Source organism: Macaca fascicularis, chromosome 8, assembly GCF_037993035.2.
Source record: "Macaca fascicularis isolate 582-1 chromosome 8, T2T-MFA8v1.1".
In the NCBI taxonomy this organism is placed as follows: Eukaryota; Metazoa; Chordata; class Mammalia; order Primates; family Cercopithecidae; genus Macaca; species Macaca fascicularis.
Window position 1 is genome coordinate 22471101 of NC_088382.1, and position 21040 is coordinate 22492140.

The 21040-nt window shown below is 45.7% G+C and overlaps 1 protein-coding gene across 36 annotated transcripts in view; it reads right to left on the bottom strand.

The window, feature by feature from the left end:
- Positions 1–2195: 2195 nt before the first annotated feature.
- Positions 2196–21040, bottom strand: part of CSGALNACT1 (chondroitin sulfate N-acetylgalactosaminyltransferase 1) — a 360001-nt gene continuing 341156 nt past the window's right edge. For 35 of the 36 annotated variants that reach the window (XR_012417113.1, XM_045397975.2, XM_074000393.1 and 32 more), the window contains 4 exons: positions 20035–20213; positions 18338–18432; positions 7814–7895; positions 2196–4097 (listed from right to left, as the gene is read on the bottom strand). Coding sequence is in view for 35 of the 36 variants with exons in the window: in XM_045397975.2 (XP_045253910.2) it covers positions 3808–4097; positions 7814–7895; positions 18338–18432; positions 20035–20213 (646 nt within the window). In the remaining variant the exon portion in view is untranslated. Of the gene's footprint in view, positions 4098–7813; positions 7896–8440; positions 8619–18337; positions 18433–20034; positions 20214–21040 lie in introns of those variants that run through there. The other variant, XM_074000397.1, reaches the window with a different exon arrangement.

Below are 21040 nucleotides of genomic sequence, written 5' to 3' on the forward strand. Positions count from 1 at the left end.
TTTTTCCTGAAACAAAAACATTAGTAAAATGAGATTCTGGGTAGCTATTTTCCTAGGCCTGATCTTCATCACTGATGTGGAAAGGGGCAGTCAACCACATTTACAAATACAAAGAGGGGCTAGGAAGTCGATGACTGCAGAAAAAGGAGCCCAGGGAGCCCAGGTATGTCACTTGGAGGCAATGATGTGTTGATATAATATTTAACAATGGGCCAGGCCTAGGGACCCAGGGGTTGTGAGGATGGCTGATTGGCAGCCATTTGCCAGTTGCCAGAGTCCATGGTGTAAATACTCCCACCATGGTGTATTTCACGCTACAACCCAGTCAACATGGAGTGAGCACTGGGAAGAAATGCTCAAAACTGGCTCCCACCAAGTTGTACCAGTACGCCATTGCCTGAAGGAGACCCCCAGTGTATTAGAGAGCCCAGCTCAGGAAGATAACCTGTGCTGGTTACTGGGCAGTTTAGGGATAGGAACAGAGAGAGCACGCAGAGCTGGAAGGGGCCTTAGGCAAGCTCAAGACTCACTGCTTCCTCAGCAGCATCCTTGAGAATGTGCAATGTGACTGGGTTCTTGAAACCACTGTTCTAGTACAGCTTTCCTTTGCTAAGTTTAAATTCCAACCTCCTAATTCTAATGTTTTCGTGGGACCTTCTACCATCCTTCTTTTCTGTATGTCTTGGGCAGGCAATGGGGGTATTCTCCTCTAGCATGTTGCTAAAGAGGGCCTCTACCCTTTGATAAAACTGTTTTACCTGAATAAGCTTTAAAAAGAAATACCATAGTTTAATATTATGCTGTTCCGTCTCCTCATCAGCTACTCTCTGCAACTTTAAAAAACCCAATTCGTAACTGCACAGCCATAAAAAAGAACAAAATAATGTCTTTTGCAGCAACATGGATGGAACCGGAGACTATTAGCCTGAACAAATTAACACAAGAACAGAAAACCAAACACTGCATGTTTTCACTTCTAAGTAGGAGCTAAATGATAAGAACCCATGAACACAAAGAAGGGAACAAAAGACACCAGGGCCTACTTGAAGGTGGACTGTGGGAGGAGGGCGAGCATTGAAAAATACGTACTGCACTTATTACCTGGATGACCAAAGAATCTGCACAGCAGACCCCCGCAACACACATTTTACCCATGTAGTACATCTGCACAGGAACCTCCTAAAAAGTTGGAAAGGAAAAAAATTCTTCACCACTGTCTTGGGCATCTGTGATATGCAATTTAAACAAGTACAAAAATGGCTGATGAGCCCACAGAGTGCGGCCTGGATGGGGCCACCAGTGAGACACCTAGACCCACCCAGTGCCACAGTCAGAACATTGGATTGCCACCACCAGCCTTGTTAGAAATGCATCCTTCTGACTGGGAGGATATGGGCAAGAGCGTGCAGGTCACTCAGCACAAATCCAGCAGAACCACGGCAGAGACAGGCCAAACACATGTCCTCAAGTCACTAGTATCATCAGAGCATATGAAAAAAAAATACACATGTTTGAGACCAGGTCTTACTCTTACCCAGGCTGGAGTGCAGTGGTGCAATCAGGGCTCACTGCAGCCTCAACCTCCTGGACTCAAGTGATCCTCCCATCACAGCCTCTTGAGTATCTGGGACTACAGGTGTGCACCACACCTAATTTTGTATTTTTTTCTAGAGACAGGGTCTCACTATGTTGCCCAGGCTGGTCTCAGACTCCCAGGCTCAAGTGATCCTCCCACCTTGGCCTCCCAAAGTGCTGGGATTACAGGCATTAACCACAGTGCCCAGCCACACATGACGATACTAAGCACAGAGTTGAAAGGGGCCTTGGAAATCATTTCTCAATTTCCTCTAATGAAAACAGACAAGTTAATGTATAAATAATTCAAGTTTTTCATTATGGTTCTCTTCTCCCTCTAGCCCAGTGATTCTTAACCAGGGGTGATTTCCCCTCAAAGGACTTTTGAGCATGACCGGAGACAATTTAGTTGTCAAAACTGGGTAGGAGACGCTCCTGGCCTCTAGTGGGTATAGGCTAGGGGTGTGGTTAAACATCCCACAGGATAGAAGACAGCCCCCCACAGCAAAGAGTTACCTTGTCTAACATGTCAGTAGTACCAAGGCTGAGAAACCCTGGTCCATGCACAATACACTGTTTCCAAAAACGAAACAAAATGGCATTCTTACTCCACAAGGCAGTCATATCCACAAATCATATTTTATTAGCTGTGCAATACCACTTTCCATTCATGGCCTGTGTTTTAATTGAATTTTATAAACTACCGGTACAAATCAATACAATGCATTTTTAACACACCAACAGCTTGAATGTTCTTGAAGCTTTTAAACAATGAGTTTACTGTGGGCAAACAGAAGGCAAGGACTCAAACAGATAATTAGCTCATGCATCTGGTGCTGGCTAATAATTTTCACATGAATGTAGAAACCACTCTATGTGAACTGTATTCATTTTTAAAAAACAGTTTGAAACGGTAATAAAATGCAATTTTCAGAAGCATCTTGGTGATCGAGTAGAACTGCTTAATTTAAAAACGAATTAAGTTACTTCCACCCGGCTTGGGGTGGATGAACATGTAGCAAAAACTTCCATCCCACTAGATTCTGGCAGATGGACTGATCTTTCACAAAATATATATATATATGTATTTTCTCCATTTCTTCTTATGGAAGCCAGAAGCCAGGAGGAGCACCCTGCTTTGAAAAGAGATTGTTTGGTTCACACGGTATACTTTGGTTTATTTAAACAGGTAAGAAAGCGGTCCCCACTTCTGAGGGGAAAATGTGGTTTCTGACTTTTAGTTACATCACAATATCACCAGTCTGAATGAGTTTCCATTTCTGTAAAGCATCAAGTGTCATTTTGCTTTCCTCCAGTGTTCAGTTGCTCCTCTTCGAAAACACTCTTCAGATAAAGTATCTGTATATCTCCATCAGTACAAACCATTCCTTCCCTATGTCTCCAGGCCTGACACTCAGTGCCGGACTGAATCAGCATTTGGCATGTCCTCTGATACAGGATCAGTTTGATGCTTTGAACTGAAAGTTCTCAAACTGCATCTAAAAGTATCTTCTTTAAAAATATAAAAATGTAGGCTAACTTGTGCTCTCTTGTAAGGCTTGCAAAGTGGTAAATAAGCAGACTAACTCACAAGCGAAAAAAAAGTGCATTTTTAAATAAAAGAAACAAACGGAGACAGTTAAAAGGACAACCAAAAAGATAAGCAGATTATGTTTGATTAATCTTGGGAAAAAAAATAACACGATATTTACGGTTTCTTTTCTGGTCCATTTGATTTTGCTTAATGTACTCACTAGGATCATAATAAGCACATCTCCTCTTCTGCCTTCTGATATTTTAGCACTGCTAGAAACAAGAGCCCTGCTGATAGGCTCATTCATATGAGGAGAAATATGCTTGCCTTTCATGCTAATGAACTTTTTACAAGACTGCTCTTAAATCATGAATATTTCAGTGAGCACACAAAACAATAGGTATCAGTTTGCTGTAAACACCATCAAAACCTCCACACCATTAGGCTTATAATCTCACAAGCATTCTGCCTTTGTCAGACACTTCGCAGGGTGCTACTGGGCTAGTTTTGCAGGCAAAGTGGAGATTTTGATTTCTGTTGTAAAAAGCCAAACAGAGAGAAATTGGAGGCTCTCTCGTCTCTGACCCACGGGTCCAGTTCTTTTGTCGTCCTTTATGGAAGTCTTTTCTTTGTTGCAGCCACTTTCAGTAATTGCAAAAGGAAAGAGAGAGTGTCTCCCCCCATCCATCTCTGGGAGTTCATGTTTTTTTGCTACTTGTCTTCTGTTTCTGTTTGCGAAGGTGAGCCTCTATCTCGTGCCTGAACACCAGCATGCCCAGCTGGCCGTGGGACGCCTCGTTCATGGCTTTGGACTGCATGCACATCTTGTACTGCTCAGGGGACAGCTCGTCCACGCAGCGCTTCTCATGCCAGAGGTGGAAGAGTCCTCGCACGGGCGTCCGCACCACTATGAGGTTGCTGTGGAGATATTTGCGATAAAGGTGCACGTCCTCTCCGCCCCAGCCTTTGATGTCCAGATCAAACCCACCTGTCGGGAGAGAACACACTGTTCAATCACACTGCACTGGTCTGTTTTGCTTCCCTGAGTTACAACAAGCACAAACTTTTCATTGAGACATGATTGAGGGGATGTGTGCTTCACTACCACCCCCCCAAGGTATGAGAGTGTCCACCTGGGTCAGAGGCCCTGGGAATTTCCCAACAAAGACGGCTTTCATGGCAGACAGCACCGATTTCTTGAGATGACAAGACCTCCAACAAAATTCCAAGCGTTTGCCTGCACTCGAGAGTTATCAGCCATGCTCATGAATAGCCCCAACCTTGTGGTTAATAGGTACAAAAATAAGATCTAGTATTCGGTCGTACAATAAGATGACTTATTGTGATTATGAATTAGCTATTGTTAACAATTTATTGTATATTTAAAAATAACGAGAAGAGGGATAAATATCATAAATATTTGAGATGATGGGTACCTCCAAGGACCCTGATGTGATGATTACACATTGTATGCCTGTATCAAAATGTTGCACATGCCCCATAAATACTATTATGTACCCGTAACAATTAAAAATAGAGGTTTTGTTAAAAAAAAAAAAAAAAAGAGCTTCTACAGCATCCCCACTTCTCAGCTTGGAACCTCTGAATGCAAATTCTTGTGCTTCTGTTAAGATGTGGCCTTCTCCTGCCATCGCAAACAGAGAAGAAACGAGGGGCTTGCAGTACGACCGAGTGTAAGAGGGTCTCAGCATGAAGAAGTCACATCCCACCAAAGCACTATGCATTTCACAGGCTGAAGGGGTCACATGGGATTCCATCATAGGCTGGTGAAATCAGTCATCTTAAAGGGACTGGCCTCACAGTCAGTCCTGAAGTTCTACTCAAAGAAAAATCTCATGTCACTATGTAATGAACTCCTTCATAAAGCCAGTAATGGTCTGTTGAAGTCTCGCTTTGGTAAATTGAGATGCCTCACACCTTTTCTTAACCTAAACCCCACCAGGTCCCAAATGGAACCAATGAAGCCCTGGCCTCTTTTGGTCCTTGTTCTCATCTCACCTAGAAGGATGGACTTCACTCTCATGAGAAATAGTGAAGTGATTCTCAACACCTTTTCTCAGACCTTCTCCTGCAGCTTTGGTTCCTGCACACCCCAAGCTGTGCTGCCCTGATCAAGGCCATCACTGGAACCCCAAAGGGGGCTCAGGCCCAGGGAAGCTTACAACCAAATCACCCACGGGCTGTGTGTCCGAGTGACTGTGACCCCTCCATGGTGGGCAGGCAAAGAACGGTATGTGATTATGAATCGGCCGTCCAGAATTTGTGTCCTGGTTCCCTTAGAAGCTGCCATTTAACCTCTCTTGATTTTTGGTTCTTTATGCTTAAATGAAGGCAGGTATCATAACAAACTAAGACAAATAAAGGTGGTGCCTGGTTAACTGCAATTGATTTATTATCATTGTTATTATAACTTTATCAATACAAGGTGCACAAGTAAACTTGAAAGTAAGTCAAAAACTGCAAAGGATAGAGTCTAAATGTGACTCAAAGTTTCTGAGGTCATGGCAATGGCTTACTGAGAATGGCACCCTTCTCAGCCTGCTGTGCCCACTTTTAGCTACATCTGTCTTCAGGAGAATCCAGTATATTCTAAATCCAAATTTGATAAATATATGCATCAACACAAAATAATCTTTCCCTATGCAAAGAGCAAGGAAACAGAATTTCTTGAAATGAAAATCTTCAGAAAAATGTTTATTTTGAGACAGAGTCTCACTCTGTCACCCAGGCTGGAGTACAGTGGCACAATCTCAGCTTACTGCAACCTCCACCGCCTGGGTTCAAGCAATTCTCCTGTCTCAGCCTCCTGAGTAGCTGAAACTACAGGCATGCACCACCATGCCCAGTTAACTTTTGTCTCTTTTTTTTTTTTTTTTTTTGAGATAGAGTCTCGCTCTGTTACCCAGGCTGGAATGCAGTGGCACGATCTCAGCCCACTGCAACCTCTGCCTCTTGAGTTCAAGAGATTCTTCTGCCTCAGCCTTCTGAGTAGCTGGGACTACAGGCACCCGCCACCACACCTGGCTAATTTTTGTATTTTTAGTAGAGATGGGGTTTCACCATATTGGCCAGGCTAGTCTCGAACTCCTGACCTCGTGATTCACCTGCTTCAGCCTCCCAAAGTGCTGGGACTACAGGCCTGAGCCACCACATTCAGCCAAGAAAAAATTTTAAATGTCCATTTTGGAAAGCTGATTTGCACATAACCATTTAGGAATATTTCTCTCAGAGATATCCAAGAATTCCTGCTGTTAGTTGCTGAGTGTCTGCAGGGCACCCACCACTCAGACTGGCATCCCAGGTGCTCTGCTCCTTCCAACAAGACTTGACTTCAACTTTTTTTTTTTTTTTTTTTAAATCTTTAACCTGGTGATTTCCTTGGGGGTTCTGTAGTCCTTGTAGTTCACATCATCTCTGAACAAAACAATCCTGGGGCTACCCCTCATCCCTGATTTTAAAATGAGTAGCTTTAGGCCTTGGACCTGAGGAGGAGTTGCCTAGAAGCCAGCGAGACCAGCAGCTCGTGAGTGGCATGGAGATGGGACATTCCATGCCACCCTGAGGGTAGGGTCCCCCTGACTCCATCCTAGCTCTGGGCCCAGTCTGAGCCCCTGCACCTGAGATCAAGGGTTCTGGACTGTTCATTCATAACCAGCTCATGCATAATCCGCAACTCTATCCCTTCCAAGATCCAAGAGTCAGTATCACTATGGGAAGGTGGGGTGGCCTTTCCAAGGGGGACAGGAGGCCTCTATTCTCATCCTGACTCTGCCTCTCACCTGCTGTGAGGCCTGGGAGGGTCTCTTTGCCTTTGACAGGTTTGGTCTCCTCACCTGGATCCCAAGGGCCTTTCCTCTCTGTGGTCTAGAAACCCACAGGCATGTGCATGTGCATGTATGAGTGTGTGTGCATGTGCTTATTTGTGTATGAATTGTGTGTGCATGTGGACATTTGTGTATATGAATTGTGTGTGTGCATGCGGACACTTGTGTATATGAATTGTGTGTGTGTGTGTTTGTCTGTGTGTGTATTGACAGCAACTGCACATTCAGTCACAGCTTAAAGTGACATTTGGAATTTTGAAGGTTAGCAGATAGAAATTTGGGTCTTTTCGAGTATGCGTTTTCCCCCAATTCCCCTATTTCCCTCATACCCTTACTGGGAGGCTTAGGATGTTCTACAGGAGATGGCAGAGGAGCCAGGACCCTGCTGGGAGAAGGTAGTGGAAGACTTGCTGCAAAGCTGCCTGGATGCAACAAGCAGCCTTTAATCTCAGATTATGTGTCTTATTTGGGGTGACTGAGAGGTGCTAGTGGAGATTACAGGGGCTAAAATGCTGCCCACTACCAAGCCCCGTCTTGGTCCAGCCCTGAGTCTATGACATGAGGAACAGCATTTGATTTTTTTTTTTTTTGTAGTGATTCTCTTTAGGAGAATTGTTATGTTGTCCACATTGGTCTTGAACTCCTGGCCTCAAGTGATCCTCTCTCCTCCAGCCTGCCAAAGCACTGGGATTGTAAGTGTGAGCCACTGCACCTAATCTGGAATAGCATTTTTTTATTTTATTTTAAGGCAATGGTACCACCTTCCCTACCAGACTCCTTGGAAACCCGACTTGATTCCTTTAAGGTCTGCACAGGCCAGTGGCCTCTGGGTGGCAGTAGAGATGCAGATTTGTCCTACCTATATTGATGAAGTCCGACCGATACTGACACGTCATCCCAAATCCAAAGTCTCTCCAAAATCCAGTTTCCTTCTTTATGACCTGCAAGAAAAGCACTGTCATTTGAGGGGGAAGTTTAGGGTGGACAAAAATAGAATGTTCAAAAACTCCTGTGAGCCATCGTAGAGTGTGGAGCCTATCCCATCACTGATAAACAGCCTCAATTGGTGCAGCAAACACAGATGGATTTGAGTCCTTGCAGACAGTCAGGAACACAGTGCACACACCAGTCCCAAAACAAGGCCTTGTGATTTTTGGCACCTCTGGCTGGAATGTTTCTAGGGCATAGGTATGAAAACACACACACACACACACACACACAATCAAAAACAAACTGGGAGAGCCAGTTTTTGAGCAGTGCCATGGAAAAGCCACCTACGTGCCTGGCCCCACACCCGTGCCAGTGAGAACTGGAGGCTTGGGCCCCTCACACAAGCCTGGGCAGCAAGCCAGCAAAGGGCTCAGGAAGTTGAGAAAAGGGATAGAGAACAACTCGGAATTCAGCTGCCCTGGCACAGTCCACACACAGGACTCCCTCGGGGAATAAAAAGAAGTATCTGAGACACTTCGGTATGTTACCAGCTCTCCAACTCTGCTAACTCTCGCTTGCTGAGGAAAAGGCACTAGAAGTCCAGGCTCTGAAGACAGACTCCGTCCATTCATCTTCATGCTATTTTAAAACCAAACTGCTCCCAAAAGCATCTACCGTGGTGCCAGCCTGCAGGGCTGTGGAGAGGGCATCCAGGCACTGCCCAGTCTCTTACTCTGCAAGTAAATTTCCAATATATTTGCTGAAACAGCAAGGCTTTTTAAAACTGCATGTGTACATAAATATATATATATACACACACACACATATATACACACACACATACATATTCAGCTGAGAGAACTCTGGCAACAGTTTTGTGATCTTAGGTGTTTTACGTAATTCATTCTTGCAGTTAACATGGGATGAAAATGATCCCATGATGTGATGAAAGGACATCCCCACATCCCGTCCTCTGGGGAAAGGCAGAGAGGGCGGCAGCAGGTTCCTCCTTCCCCACCTGGATTTCTATAGCTTTTGTTGCGGACATCTGGTTCTGTTCATCGCTAATTAAACACGGTACATGATGGGGGAGAAGTATCAGAGTCTTGGCCCGGTGTGACCACTGACTGGCTTTTTCATTTCAGGCAGGCTCCTTCACTTCTTCATGAATCTATTTTTTTTCCCCCTTATAAAATGTGGGGGTTGAGCTCACTCATCCCCCCTTAGGTGTCTTTCAGCTTTCACATCCAAGTGTTTATCACATCCTCCCTCTTCCTGAAGTTTCACCACAGGCTAATTATATTTGATAAATGGCTTGCAGAAGGGCTGATGAATCTTAAACGTTCTTTAATTTTGTAATGTATGAAACTCTTACTTTCACTACAATCTACAGGTAGATGTCACTTCTACGATGTCACTTACATTCCACAGGGAATGGGGACCTGCTGCCACCCTCTCCTGCAAGCATCAGGACTGCCCAAGGAAAGTAAGGACCAAGAGAGGTTCTGTTGGTTCAAGTTATCCCCAGCAAGTATTCTCCAGTTCTACTTCAGAATACAGGACCGTTATACGGCATCTCCCAAATGACAAGACAATTTCATTAGTATCAACTGGAAAGATTTTGCAAGGCATGAAAGTCTGGAGAAGTCTCCAAGGAGTAATTTTTTAAAAAATGGACTTTGTTCCATCCCTGCCTTACCAGGTACACAGTTTCTGTTGCAGCAAATGGACTAATATTCCTTCTGCTGGCAACCTAGACAAGTTCCCTAAGCTTATGGGTAAAAATGGAGTCAAAGAGAAGTGCCAGTATCCAATTTTCAAATATTTGGCTGGGGTACACATGGAATTTAAAAAGGAATGCTCCAAAGAGGAAAGACAATTGGCCAAGCCTTGGGAAGGAAGACAAGACGGAGGCATCCAGGGACTCTGGGCTGCATTGATGTAGGGCCTTTCAAGATTGAACAAGGTGAAGGGTGACCCTCACATGGGAACAGCGTGATGGAGGCAATCTGGCTTATGAGCCGGGGAGCGAGCTGTGTAAACATTTATTAAAGTCGGTTTGGAAGCTGGCAAGCCACAGAAAGCCACTATCTGAACAGCTTGTTGAAATTTAGCCCTTTGTGGAAACCCATTTGGTCATGCCCACAGCATGTAATTTCAGGGCAAGACGGAGTTCCCTTCGTCGAGGTTCCACCACCCACAGCTGTGCTGGGCCACTAACTGGAAGGACGCCCTCAATGGCAGTCTGGCAGGAGTGTGTGCCCTCCAGTGCACATCCGATTACATCATGTTCCCACATGAAGCCCTGCACGTGAGGTTCCCTAATCCTCAGCCATCTCATTTCTTCTTATCCTTCTGCCCTATATAAGGCCCATTTCCCCACCCCACCCCCGCCCCTGGATTCTCCATGCTCACAGGTCTCCAAGGCCAGATACTTGCAGTCTCTCCTGCTTGGGTCACCCTCTCCCCACTCACCACTAAGCTGTGCTCCAATGTCACTAGTCAGAGTGGTCGTCCTGACCCTCCTGGCCCGTGTTATGCACCTGCTACCCTAATGCCACTTGCTGCACTGTCACCCTGGTTTATTTTCTCTGTAACAATTCTGGCTTCTGAAATTATCCTGTTGATGCATCTGCTTCTCTGTTTGCCGACTACTTCAGTCACCAGCCCTGGTGAATGTAAGCTCAGGACTTGTTCTTGTTCACGGTTACATCTTCAGCACCCAGAACAATGTCCAGCACACAGCAAGTCCTCAGTAAATACTTCCTCAATGAATGAACCAAGAGCAGTCCTAGGGCAGAGACGGTTCCAAGCCAGTGGAAACAGACACGCTGCAAGATGCTCGCCAGCAAGTGGCCCAGCAGAGGCCTGGGAAATGCAATGGTGAGAACCTCTCAGAATTCTGTGGCTCTGGACCAAGAGACAAAAATGTTTTCACCTCCCTGGGGTCTAAGGCGGAGCGTGTGACTTCTTAGAAACCTTGCTGCAAGTTGTGAGAAGCTCCACCATTCTGTTCGAGCATTGACAAGTGATGCACCGATGATGTCGGCTACAACAGAGGAGGAAGGAACCCTAAGATAAAGAGGAGACTTTAAAAGAAAAAACATCTCTTCCTCCTGTTCTGGATTTCACTGATTTGTTTTCAAGTGCTATCCTCATTTATTTATATATTTATTTACTTTTTGAGATGGAGTCTTGCTCTGTTGCCCAGGCTGGAGTGCAGTGGTGCGACCTTGGCTCACTGCAACCTCTGCCTACTGGGTTCAAGCAATTCTCATGTCTCAGCCTCCCGAGTAGCTGGGATTACAGGCACGCACCACCATGCCTGGCTACATTTTTTATATTTTTAGTAAAGAAGGGGTTTTGCCATGTTGGCCAGGCTGGTCTCGAACTCCTGACCTCAGGTGATCCACCTGCCTCAGCCTCTTAAAGTGCTACGATTACAGGCATGAGCCACTGCACCCAGCCTGCTATCCTCATTTTCTAAAATGTCCTCTGATAGCTGGACTCCTCTCAACTCTCTCTGCAGCACCCGCTCCCTCCCCACCTGAGATCCCAGCAGAGCACTGCAGGGCATGAATACACTACAAAAGGACAGTTGTCAGCCCTGCTCTCTCACAGGAAGTTTCCAGAGCCACAGCTCTGTGGGTGATTCACGTGACAGGGATGATTATTTTCTATTAGGACCAAACAACAAAGCACAAATCAGCATCTCTCCCCAAAGATGTGGGAAGGCAGCCGCCCTGCAGCTGCATGTGAGCTGGGGCCGCAGTCAGTGCCTGTCTGGTTTAATGGTGCTAACTTGGCCACCTGCCCATGAAGCAATCTGGACCCTAAAACAAAATAAATAGCAACTACTCAGGCAGAGCGCCTCCTCTCAATCAGAGAGTCTCCCCGGCATGGAGGCTGTGCCTGGCCTACCTTGCATTCACAGCAATGCCCGTCAGCAGGGCCGGCTTACAGGAAAGCAACCCATGCAGTTGCACAGGGCACCCATACATGGAAAGCCCCAAGGCCTGCTGTCACTGTCGTGAAATTCGTAATACTTTTTGAACAGGGGCTCACATTTTCATCTTGCACCGGGCCATGTCAATTACATAGCGGTTTCTGGCCTGGGAGGAGCAGACTCCCTGAGCTATGGCGATGTCGGTGTCCAGGCTGGTGTCCTCGGTACTGATAGAAGGAAATCCCGATTTTGCCCTGAGCTCTGCCACTAGCGAGCTGTCCAACCCTGCCCGGGCTGTCCATTCCTTATCATCTGGACCCTGAGGACGCAGTGATCATGCTGCAGAGGGTGCCAGGAGGGCTGCATGCCTTCTTCTTGTGGCCTCTTGGTATGAAGGCAGAATGACTTGCCCGAGATCACTCAGCCAATGCTGCCACGCTCAGAACAATTCTAAGACTCCAGGGACAGTTCCATGTCTTGAGAAATAAGGTACCCTAGAGCCACAGCTTTAAAAGACTCATTTAAGAACAGACTCAAAAGCCATCTCCTCCCAGATGTATTTGCACTTATTCACAATTTGCTGTAAGTCTTTTCTAGGGGTCTGCATAGAAAACACATTGTGTCTTCTAAGGGAATCATACTGGACAAGGAGTCAACCAGGTTCTGCCATTTCCAGGCGCCTATCATCTAAAACTAGATGCCCTTGTTGCCCCCCTGAAGCGCTTTGAGGGCAAAGGATGTGTCCCCTGTTGCCCAGCATCCTCAGCCCAGGTGCAGTCACATGGCGTGGCACTCATGTTCCCACCCCTGCCACTTAGCCGCTGCGGGCATCTGGCCCTCAATTCCTCATCTGTGAAATGAGAATATCAGCACCTCTTCCCCCTATTGAGTATTACATGAGATAATGTGGGCAAGGGGCTGGATTCTGGAAAGGCTCCATAAATGGCCTCTGTTCATACTAATTTTGGTATTCGGGGGGGTGTATGTTTCTTGAATAAATAAAAACAGAATGCAAGGATGCACAGGATGTGCCATGCTCATTCGGAAATTTACATAAAGGTTTCAACTGAACTGCAATGGTACAATACTTTCCGAAAGGAGGTAGAGAGGTCGAGGGTGTGACCAGAGGGAGGGGAAAGACAGAAGCCAGCACACTTTGCGCACACTGAGTAGTATCACAAAGTCATCAGATTTAACTGATGGGTAAGACTGCATGGCAGACCGAGATGTGCGCATCGGATGCCATGGGCATTAGAAATGGTAAGGAGGTGGCCTTGAGGAGCAGTGACAGCCAGGGAGACTGAGCAGGTGTGCTCACCTGGCAACAGGACCGGTTGAGTGACTGTGGAGCTGGTACCACGTGCCAGGTTCTGGGGTTTACAGATATTTTCTCTGCGTCCATTTAAGAGTCGGTCTGTAGAGGACAACGAATCCCAACAAGGACTCAGGGCTTGCAGCGCTGAGCTGGAGCAAACTTGCACCAGCTCACAAGGATTGCGCAGATCTCTTCCCAACCCCGTGTTCAGTGACGTCATGCTGGTAGCCCGAAATAAGCCATGGTGGGAGTATTTACACCATGGAAATTGGCAAATGCTATAAATCAGGTCTTTCCCCCCAACCCCCTTTTCAGAGAGCAGGTTATTAAATATTTACCAGCACATCTCTGGCTCTGTGCCAAAAAAGATTTCTAAAAACTGAATGAATCTGATTCAGAAGCCTATCTCTGGCAGAAGGCGAACAAAAAACTGGAGTCTAGGGAAGGGAAGGAGGCTAAAGATAGGAGTGGTAGGAGGCTCCTGTGGTGACCTAAACAGGAACTGGGAAAGCTTGAACCAGGAATGTGAAACATCTAAAGTTAATGTTTGTTTAAATTATAGTTATTCCTTTCTCAGCAAATTATTTCTACATTAAAGCACCAGCAAGTCTTATCTCATGGTTTAAACTAAAAAAGTTAAATATTAGTATAAAATCTCATAGTTTCACTTAATATGTATTGCTAATGGTTGATACAGGGAAAAAAACAGTAGTCGAAACGCGCACACACACACACACACACAATCAAAAATGTGGTTTCTTGCTTTTGTCTGAAGGCAAAACACTATCAAATGACAGTGGCAACAGTCACGAGAAGGAATAACATACAGTGACTAATGTGATCGTATTTCAAAGGCTGCTAGTAAAGATTGTCTTTTGTTTGCAAAAGTAACTTTCATTAGAGCAGCATTCTATATCTCTGTTCTCCCTTCACCTTTGATACTGATGTATTCCAATAAGGCTATCAAGGATGTAGTAATTAATATATAGATAGAATCTCTTCCAAGACTGAGTCAAAACATACCCTCAGTAGAAAGTCATTACTAATTCATCCATCTCCAACCATTACTTTTAATTTTACACCTTCTCGCCACCTACATAATCCATCTCCATTCTAGTACTTTCTTTCTTTTTATTTTTTTCAATTTTTATAATGAATTATTTTAAAAAATTGAACAGTATGTGAACCATAGGTGCATGGAACAATGTATTTCATGAAGAGAACATATTGGTCTAGCCACCACTCAGACATGAAAGCACATGTACCTACAACTTAAAGTATCTTTTTTTTTTTTTAAACGGAGACTTGCTCTGTCACCCAGGCTGGAGTGCAGTAGCACGATCTCAGTTCACTGCAAGCTCCACCTCCCGGATGTACTCCATTCTCCTGCCTCAGCTTCCCGAGTAGCTGGGACTACAGGCACCCACCACCACGCCCGGCTAACTTTTTGTAGTAGAGATGGGGTTTCGCTGTGTTAGCCAGGATGGTCTCGATCTCGTGACCTCGTGATCCGCCCGCCTCGGCCTCCCAAAGGGTAGGAATTACAGGCGTGATCCACCACGCCTGGCCCATTCTATTTCTACAGTTTTATGTTCTCCTTTGGAATTTTTGTCAAGATTTTTCCTTCATACATCAGTTCTCATGTAGATCCTAAGCAAATCTTTTTCCTCTGTACTGATAGAAGGAAACCCCAATTTTTGCCCTGAGCTCTGTCACTAGCAAGCTGTGCAATCCTGAACAAGCCAGTCCACCTCTATAAAAAGAAGAAAGTGAGCGAAACACTCTCACAAATTACTTCCAAGTACATGAAAGTGTTTCATTTCTTCTGACTTCCCCACTGGCACCTAGGCCAGTCCTCTGTAGGCAGTGAGTGCTCAAGAACTAGTTTGTCCAGTAAAAAACATAATCCTACTCTTCTTTTGGGAAGAGGCAGTCCTCCATCTCAAAGAGAAGAACTGCTGTGTCACCAAACTAAACAGTCATAAATACTGAACTCTAAAATATCAGACCTCTGTGGTCAAAATTGCATTTGGAAGTAAATGTCAGAGGCTGCAGGATAATTCACAGCCTCTGGCAATGGACACGGGGAATCTGAGTGGTTTCTGCTTTGACCACTAATTCTGAGGAGGTGAGAAACTTGCCTAACTGTGCTGTGCCTCTAATTCCCTTCGCAACTCCTCCTCTGCAGGAATAATAAAACAAGGAAAAAAACCATTGGATTGTAAAACGAAAACAATTCCTTGCAAGCAAATAAGGTCTTTATGAGTTTGAAGTGGAAATATGAATCACATTCTATGTCAAATGCAAAACAACACATTACTTAAAACCAAAGGAATTTTAACTTTGATTGGCTGAAAGAAAATAAATCCTGTATCCTGTTTCCCTTCCAATCCAATGAGAAGCTTAGAACTCTGGGAAAGGAAACAAGAAGTTTCTGTCTCAATGAGGATGATATGTGCTTCTTAACCATCGACTGTAAGCATAGGCAATTGTAACACAATGGTATTTGTGTACGTGAACATAGAAAAAGTACAAGAAAAATATGGTGTAAAAGATTTAAAAACATGTTCTTGTAAGTGTAACTTGTGTGATGCATAACGACATTTCTGTCAACAACAGGCTGCATGTAAGATGCTGATCATCTAGGAAGCCAAGGTTAACTTATTATTAAAGAAAGGAAAACTTGCTTTTTTTTTTTTTCTTCCTGAGACAGAGTCTTGCTCTGTTGCCCAGGCTGGAGTGCAGTGGCATGATCTTGGCTGACTGCAACCTCTGCCTCCCGGGTTTAAGCAGTTCTCCTGCCTCAGCCTGTGGAGTATTTGGAATTACAGGTGCACACCACCATGCCCAGCTAATTTTTGTATTTTTAGTAGAAACGGGATTTCACCATGTTGGCCAGGCTGGTCTCGAACTCCTGACCTCGTGATTCACCCGCTTCAGCCTCCCAAAGTGCTGGGACTACAGGTGTGAGCCACCACACCCGGCCAAGGAAAACTTAAAACATAGTGTCACCTAAGTCTACAGTGGTTATAAAGTCCATAGCAGTGGACAGTAATGTCGCAGGCCTTCACATTCAATCACCATCCACTCACTGACTCATCCAGAGCAAATTCTAGTCCTGTATTACAAGCTCCATTCATGGCAACCATTTTTAAAATCTTTTACACCATATTTTTCCTGTGCCTTTTCTACGTTTAGATACAGAATATCACTGTGCTTCAATTGCCTGTAGTATTCAGGACAGTCACATGCTGTACAGGTTTGTAACCTAGGAGCAATAGCCTGTACCATACAGCCTAGGTGTGTAGTTGGCTATGCTATGTAGGTTTGCATAAGTGCGCTGTATGATGTCTGAACAATGATGGAATTATTGACGATACATCTCTCACGACATGTCTCCATTGTTAAGTAACACATGACTATAGATGAAAACTGACTATTTTCTTTGAGACAGGGTCTCACTCCTTCACCCAGCATGGAGTGCAGTGGTGCGATCTCAGCTCACTACAGCCTCTGCCTCCCAGGCTCAAGCGATTTTCAGCCTGCCTAGTAGCTAGGACTACAGGTGTGTGCCACAATGCCCACCTAATTTTTTATTTTTTAGTGGAGATGGATTTTGACACATTGGCCAGGCTGGTCTCAAACTCCTGGCCTCAAGTGATCTGCCCATCTTGGCCTCCCAAAGTGCTGGGAATAAAGGCATGAGCCACCAAACTCGGCTGAAAATTGATTCTTAAGATGTGAAAAACTCTTACTGTTTTTATGTATAAAGTACAGATACAGACACAGTACAAAAACAGATACACAGTATATCTGTGGTACTACAGTTCCACTAGGGGAAAAGGGAACTGTATTATTAGTAAACCTGGTGCAGCCCAAAATGAAGCCATGCTAGGATATAAGACATGAACGTTGTCCAATCTGAGGGCCCCAAAGTTGAAACTTTCTGGAAAATATATTATCAGCTGCCAGAGGTTGGCACTGGGGGGTAGAGGATGAAAGGCAGAGGATGGGGCTGGGAAGAACAGGTTTTGCTATTTCTGGAAGCTTACACACAAAGTCAATCCTCAAAGAATTTCACAGAACATGCATTTTGGATGGAAATCAGTTTACCCTCCCATTGCACGGAAGCATCAGAGGCCTGGTGCCATCGCGTCTTCAGGTTCCCACAGCAGATATCCTTCCTTCATCCTAAGGGGTCCTCAATGGGAAGAAGCATGGATTTGCCTTAGCAAGAGGCAGAGCTGCCCACAGCAAGGAATAACAGACGTCCCTCAGATGGGAAGGCCACCATGAGATACCGCCTGAGCTAGAACACAGCTTCAGACAAACCTGGCTCATCTCCCTGCAGGAAAAGATCACAGCCCAGCCTGAAGTGGGAGAAGCGTCATTTCCCTCTCTGCCAATGCTGCCAACAGCACCGGGAAATTCCATCCATGGGGGCCATGCCCACACAACACAGAGATCCTCTTCCGGCTTGCCTTTCCTCCTGCTGCCTGCACTGCTTCTCTGCAAAGTGGACTAACTGCCTGTGATTACAGAGACATCTCAGCCTACAGGGACCCTTGGGGGCCTTGTGCATCCACTATCCATCACCTGTGCAGCCAGGATCTTAGCGGAGAAGTCCTTCCAATATTCCTTTGAGAGCCACCTTGCCAGTGATACTTTTAATGCCAACGTCCACCCAGGCACCGTGATGTGTGGGAACGGTGGCACCAACGGGAAGGGCACCGGGAATTTCCACTTCAAATTCACAAAGACCTTATTTGCCTGCAAGGTCCAGGGAATTGCTCTGACCCTCTCTGGGGTGAGCCACCCCTTTCTGATTTCTGTCAAATGGGAACATAAATCTCACCTTTGTTACCCTGTAGGATTTTGCAAAAATCAAGAGAAACTGTACTGCATCCATAATGCAACAATACTAGTTTCCAAAAACCATTGATGGAAACTATGAAGGTGTGAAATTACCTTTCTGTAAAGTACCGCTTCCATTTATTTTCCGCTTTAAATATTGCAAGCACTTTTAATCAACGAGGCGCCAGGAGCAGAGGCCAGCACATCTGCCAAACTTAAAAATTACTAAGGGAATCATTGCACAGATTTCCACTCACCTTTGCTCATGGTCAGGTGCCCCTGGTAATGACAGACACTAAACAGAGCCACACAGAGGTATCTGCAGGGTAATTACTCACCAGCTGCTGTTCTAAGGGAGGGACTGCATCATGGTGGCCGTATATTATGCCAGGATTGTACTGACTGAAAAGAACTGGATAAAATACCTTCTTCCCTGCAAACCAGAAAACAAACATTCACTTAAAGTGACAGATCCAAGTAGTAGGTTTGTTCCTTGACATTTGGCCCTCGGAAACCCCCCAGATATTTGCACCCACATTTTTTTTTTTTTTTTTTTTTTAGAGAGGCAGTCTCACTCTTGTCACCCAGGCTACAATACAGTGCTGCAATCTTGGCTCACTGCAACCTCTGCCTCCTGGGTTCAAGTGATTCTCCTGCCTCAGCCTCTTGAGTAGCTGAGATTACAGGCACCCACCACCACACCTGGCTAATTTTTTTTTATTTTAGTAGAGATGGGGTTTCACCATGTTGGTCAGGCTGGTCTCAAATTCCTGATCTCAAATGATCCACCCGCCTCGGTCTCCCAAAGTGCTGGGATTACATGCATGAGCCACTGCGCCTGGCCTGCACCCACTTTTCCTTTTCCCTTCACTCAGTTCTAACATGGGTTTTAGAAGTGCAGCACCAAGCAGACCAGACAGTCAGATCTGCAAATATGTCCGATCTCCCAGCACAGGAATGATATTTGAAATACTGACAGTCCATGACCAGGCACTGGGCATCATGCCTTGGGAGCGGGTGTGAAAGAGAGTCCCGGTGCCCCCCACCCCACCAAACATTAAGCCTTTACTTGCTGGCTCATGGGGTCATCTTAAACGGCTGACTTTGGGTCAGGGTGACTTTGGGCAGTTGGACTAGAGTTAGAGTGTCCAGGGTGGTAGCTCTTTATCAATTTACACAGAAGTAGTTCTGTATTTTAGCAACTTGCATGGCCATGCCAGTGTTCATCAGCTCAGTAGCAGCCTTGCCTATGAGTGGAGTCTGTGAAAGTTGTTAGTACTGTGGGTTCTTTGTGCGAATAGCTCTTCCACCCTAGGTAACCGCCCTCAGGTACTCCTTTCCCTTTAGGGTTGGGCAGTTTTCCAGGTCCATGTCCTCCCCACCTCACTTTCTCCTGGAAACGTTCATGAAAGCTGACCTCCCAGTTGCAGATGGAAGAGGGGTTATGGACATTAACTTGGGAACAGTCCCAGAATTACGGTGGCTGACAGTCCTATGATGTGGCCTCAGAGGAGAACTCAAACCAGATGGTGACATGGTTTGGCTGCGTCCCCACCCAAATCTCATCTTGAATTGTGGCTCCCATAATCCCCAGATGTCCTGGGAGGGACCTGGTGGGAGGTAACTGAATGATGGGGGTGGATTTTCCCATGCTATTCTCATGATAGTAAATAAGTCTCAAGAGATTTGATGGTTTTATACATGGGAGTTCCCCAGCACACGCTCTCTTGCCTGCCGCCATGACAGACTTCCCTTTGCTCCTTCTTCACCTTCCGCCATGATTGTGAGAACTCCCCAGCCATGTAGAACTATGAGTCCATTAAACCTCTTTCCTTTATGAATTACCGAGTCTTGGGTGTGTCTTTATTAGCAGCGTGAGAACGGACCGATACAGATGGTTTTCCTTTTCTTTGCTATTGGGGTAGAACAGACTAATTCAGAAGCAGGACATCAGAGTGACTGACCCACGAAGTGACGACACATGGCCCCGAGAGGGCTGGGTGCCACCTGAGTGTGACAGAGAGAGGATCCATACCTGGCTGTGTATTCAGCCTACACGTATTGAGGAATTCAGACGTGAAGTAGATGTCAACATCACAGAAAAAGAGAAGGACGTTGCTTCCCTTCCAGAAGCGGGCTCCAACATCAAGTCCCTTTCCCCGAGAGAATTCTCCATTCAGCTGGATGAAGGTAAAGTTCCTGAAGTTGGCAGCTCTGAAAGGCAAGACCAGGTACTATCACTCACATGCCCACATGTTGGCAGCATCCCCAGAGAAAATATGTGATCAGGGCCCATCCACCTCTTGACCCATTTCTTTTGTAACCTGAGGGCACTGGGACTCCCCAAGCAGTTAGTGAACGGCCCAGACTCACTGGATACTCACTGGGATCAAGGTACCAAGAACACCGAGTGGAGTTTTAACACCAATTTCTTGTTTCTCTGGCAGCTTCCCCATACTGAAAACAGCACTGTCATCGCTAATGACTATTCTTTGTCATGGAGAAAACTTGAACCAGGGAAGACTAGAAACACAATCCAGGAAAATCTTTGTGCATCCTGAGCCAACCGAATGAAGCCACTGAGCCAAGGAAATAAGATCACATTGCAGTGGCCCCACTTAGCATCTTTTCATCTGCATTCAAATCCAGGAGCCAGGCAACATGTTCTTGATGTGACTCTTTCCCCCAAAGAGATTTAAACCTGGACTCCTTCCCCATCCTCAGGTAAAGCAGCACAGCATGGCAGGAAAAATGACCAACTTGCAGTTAGTAGAAGAGGACAGTCTCAGGCCTGGCTCTCCTGTAGGCAGCTCTGTGATCTAGGCCAGCCCATGAATCTTCCTGAACCTCAGTTGCCTCATCTGCCAAATAGGTGTAGTAATATCTTCCCTCACTATCCCACAGGGTTATTAGTGAGATAAACAGTGCCAAGAGGATACAGCACTCTGTATGCTTCAGCTATTGCTGTGATTAGCATGGGCAAGGATTCCCAGGCCCCAGGCCGTGAAGCTAGGATGTTTCTTGCATTCGTTCTTTCCCAG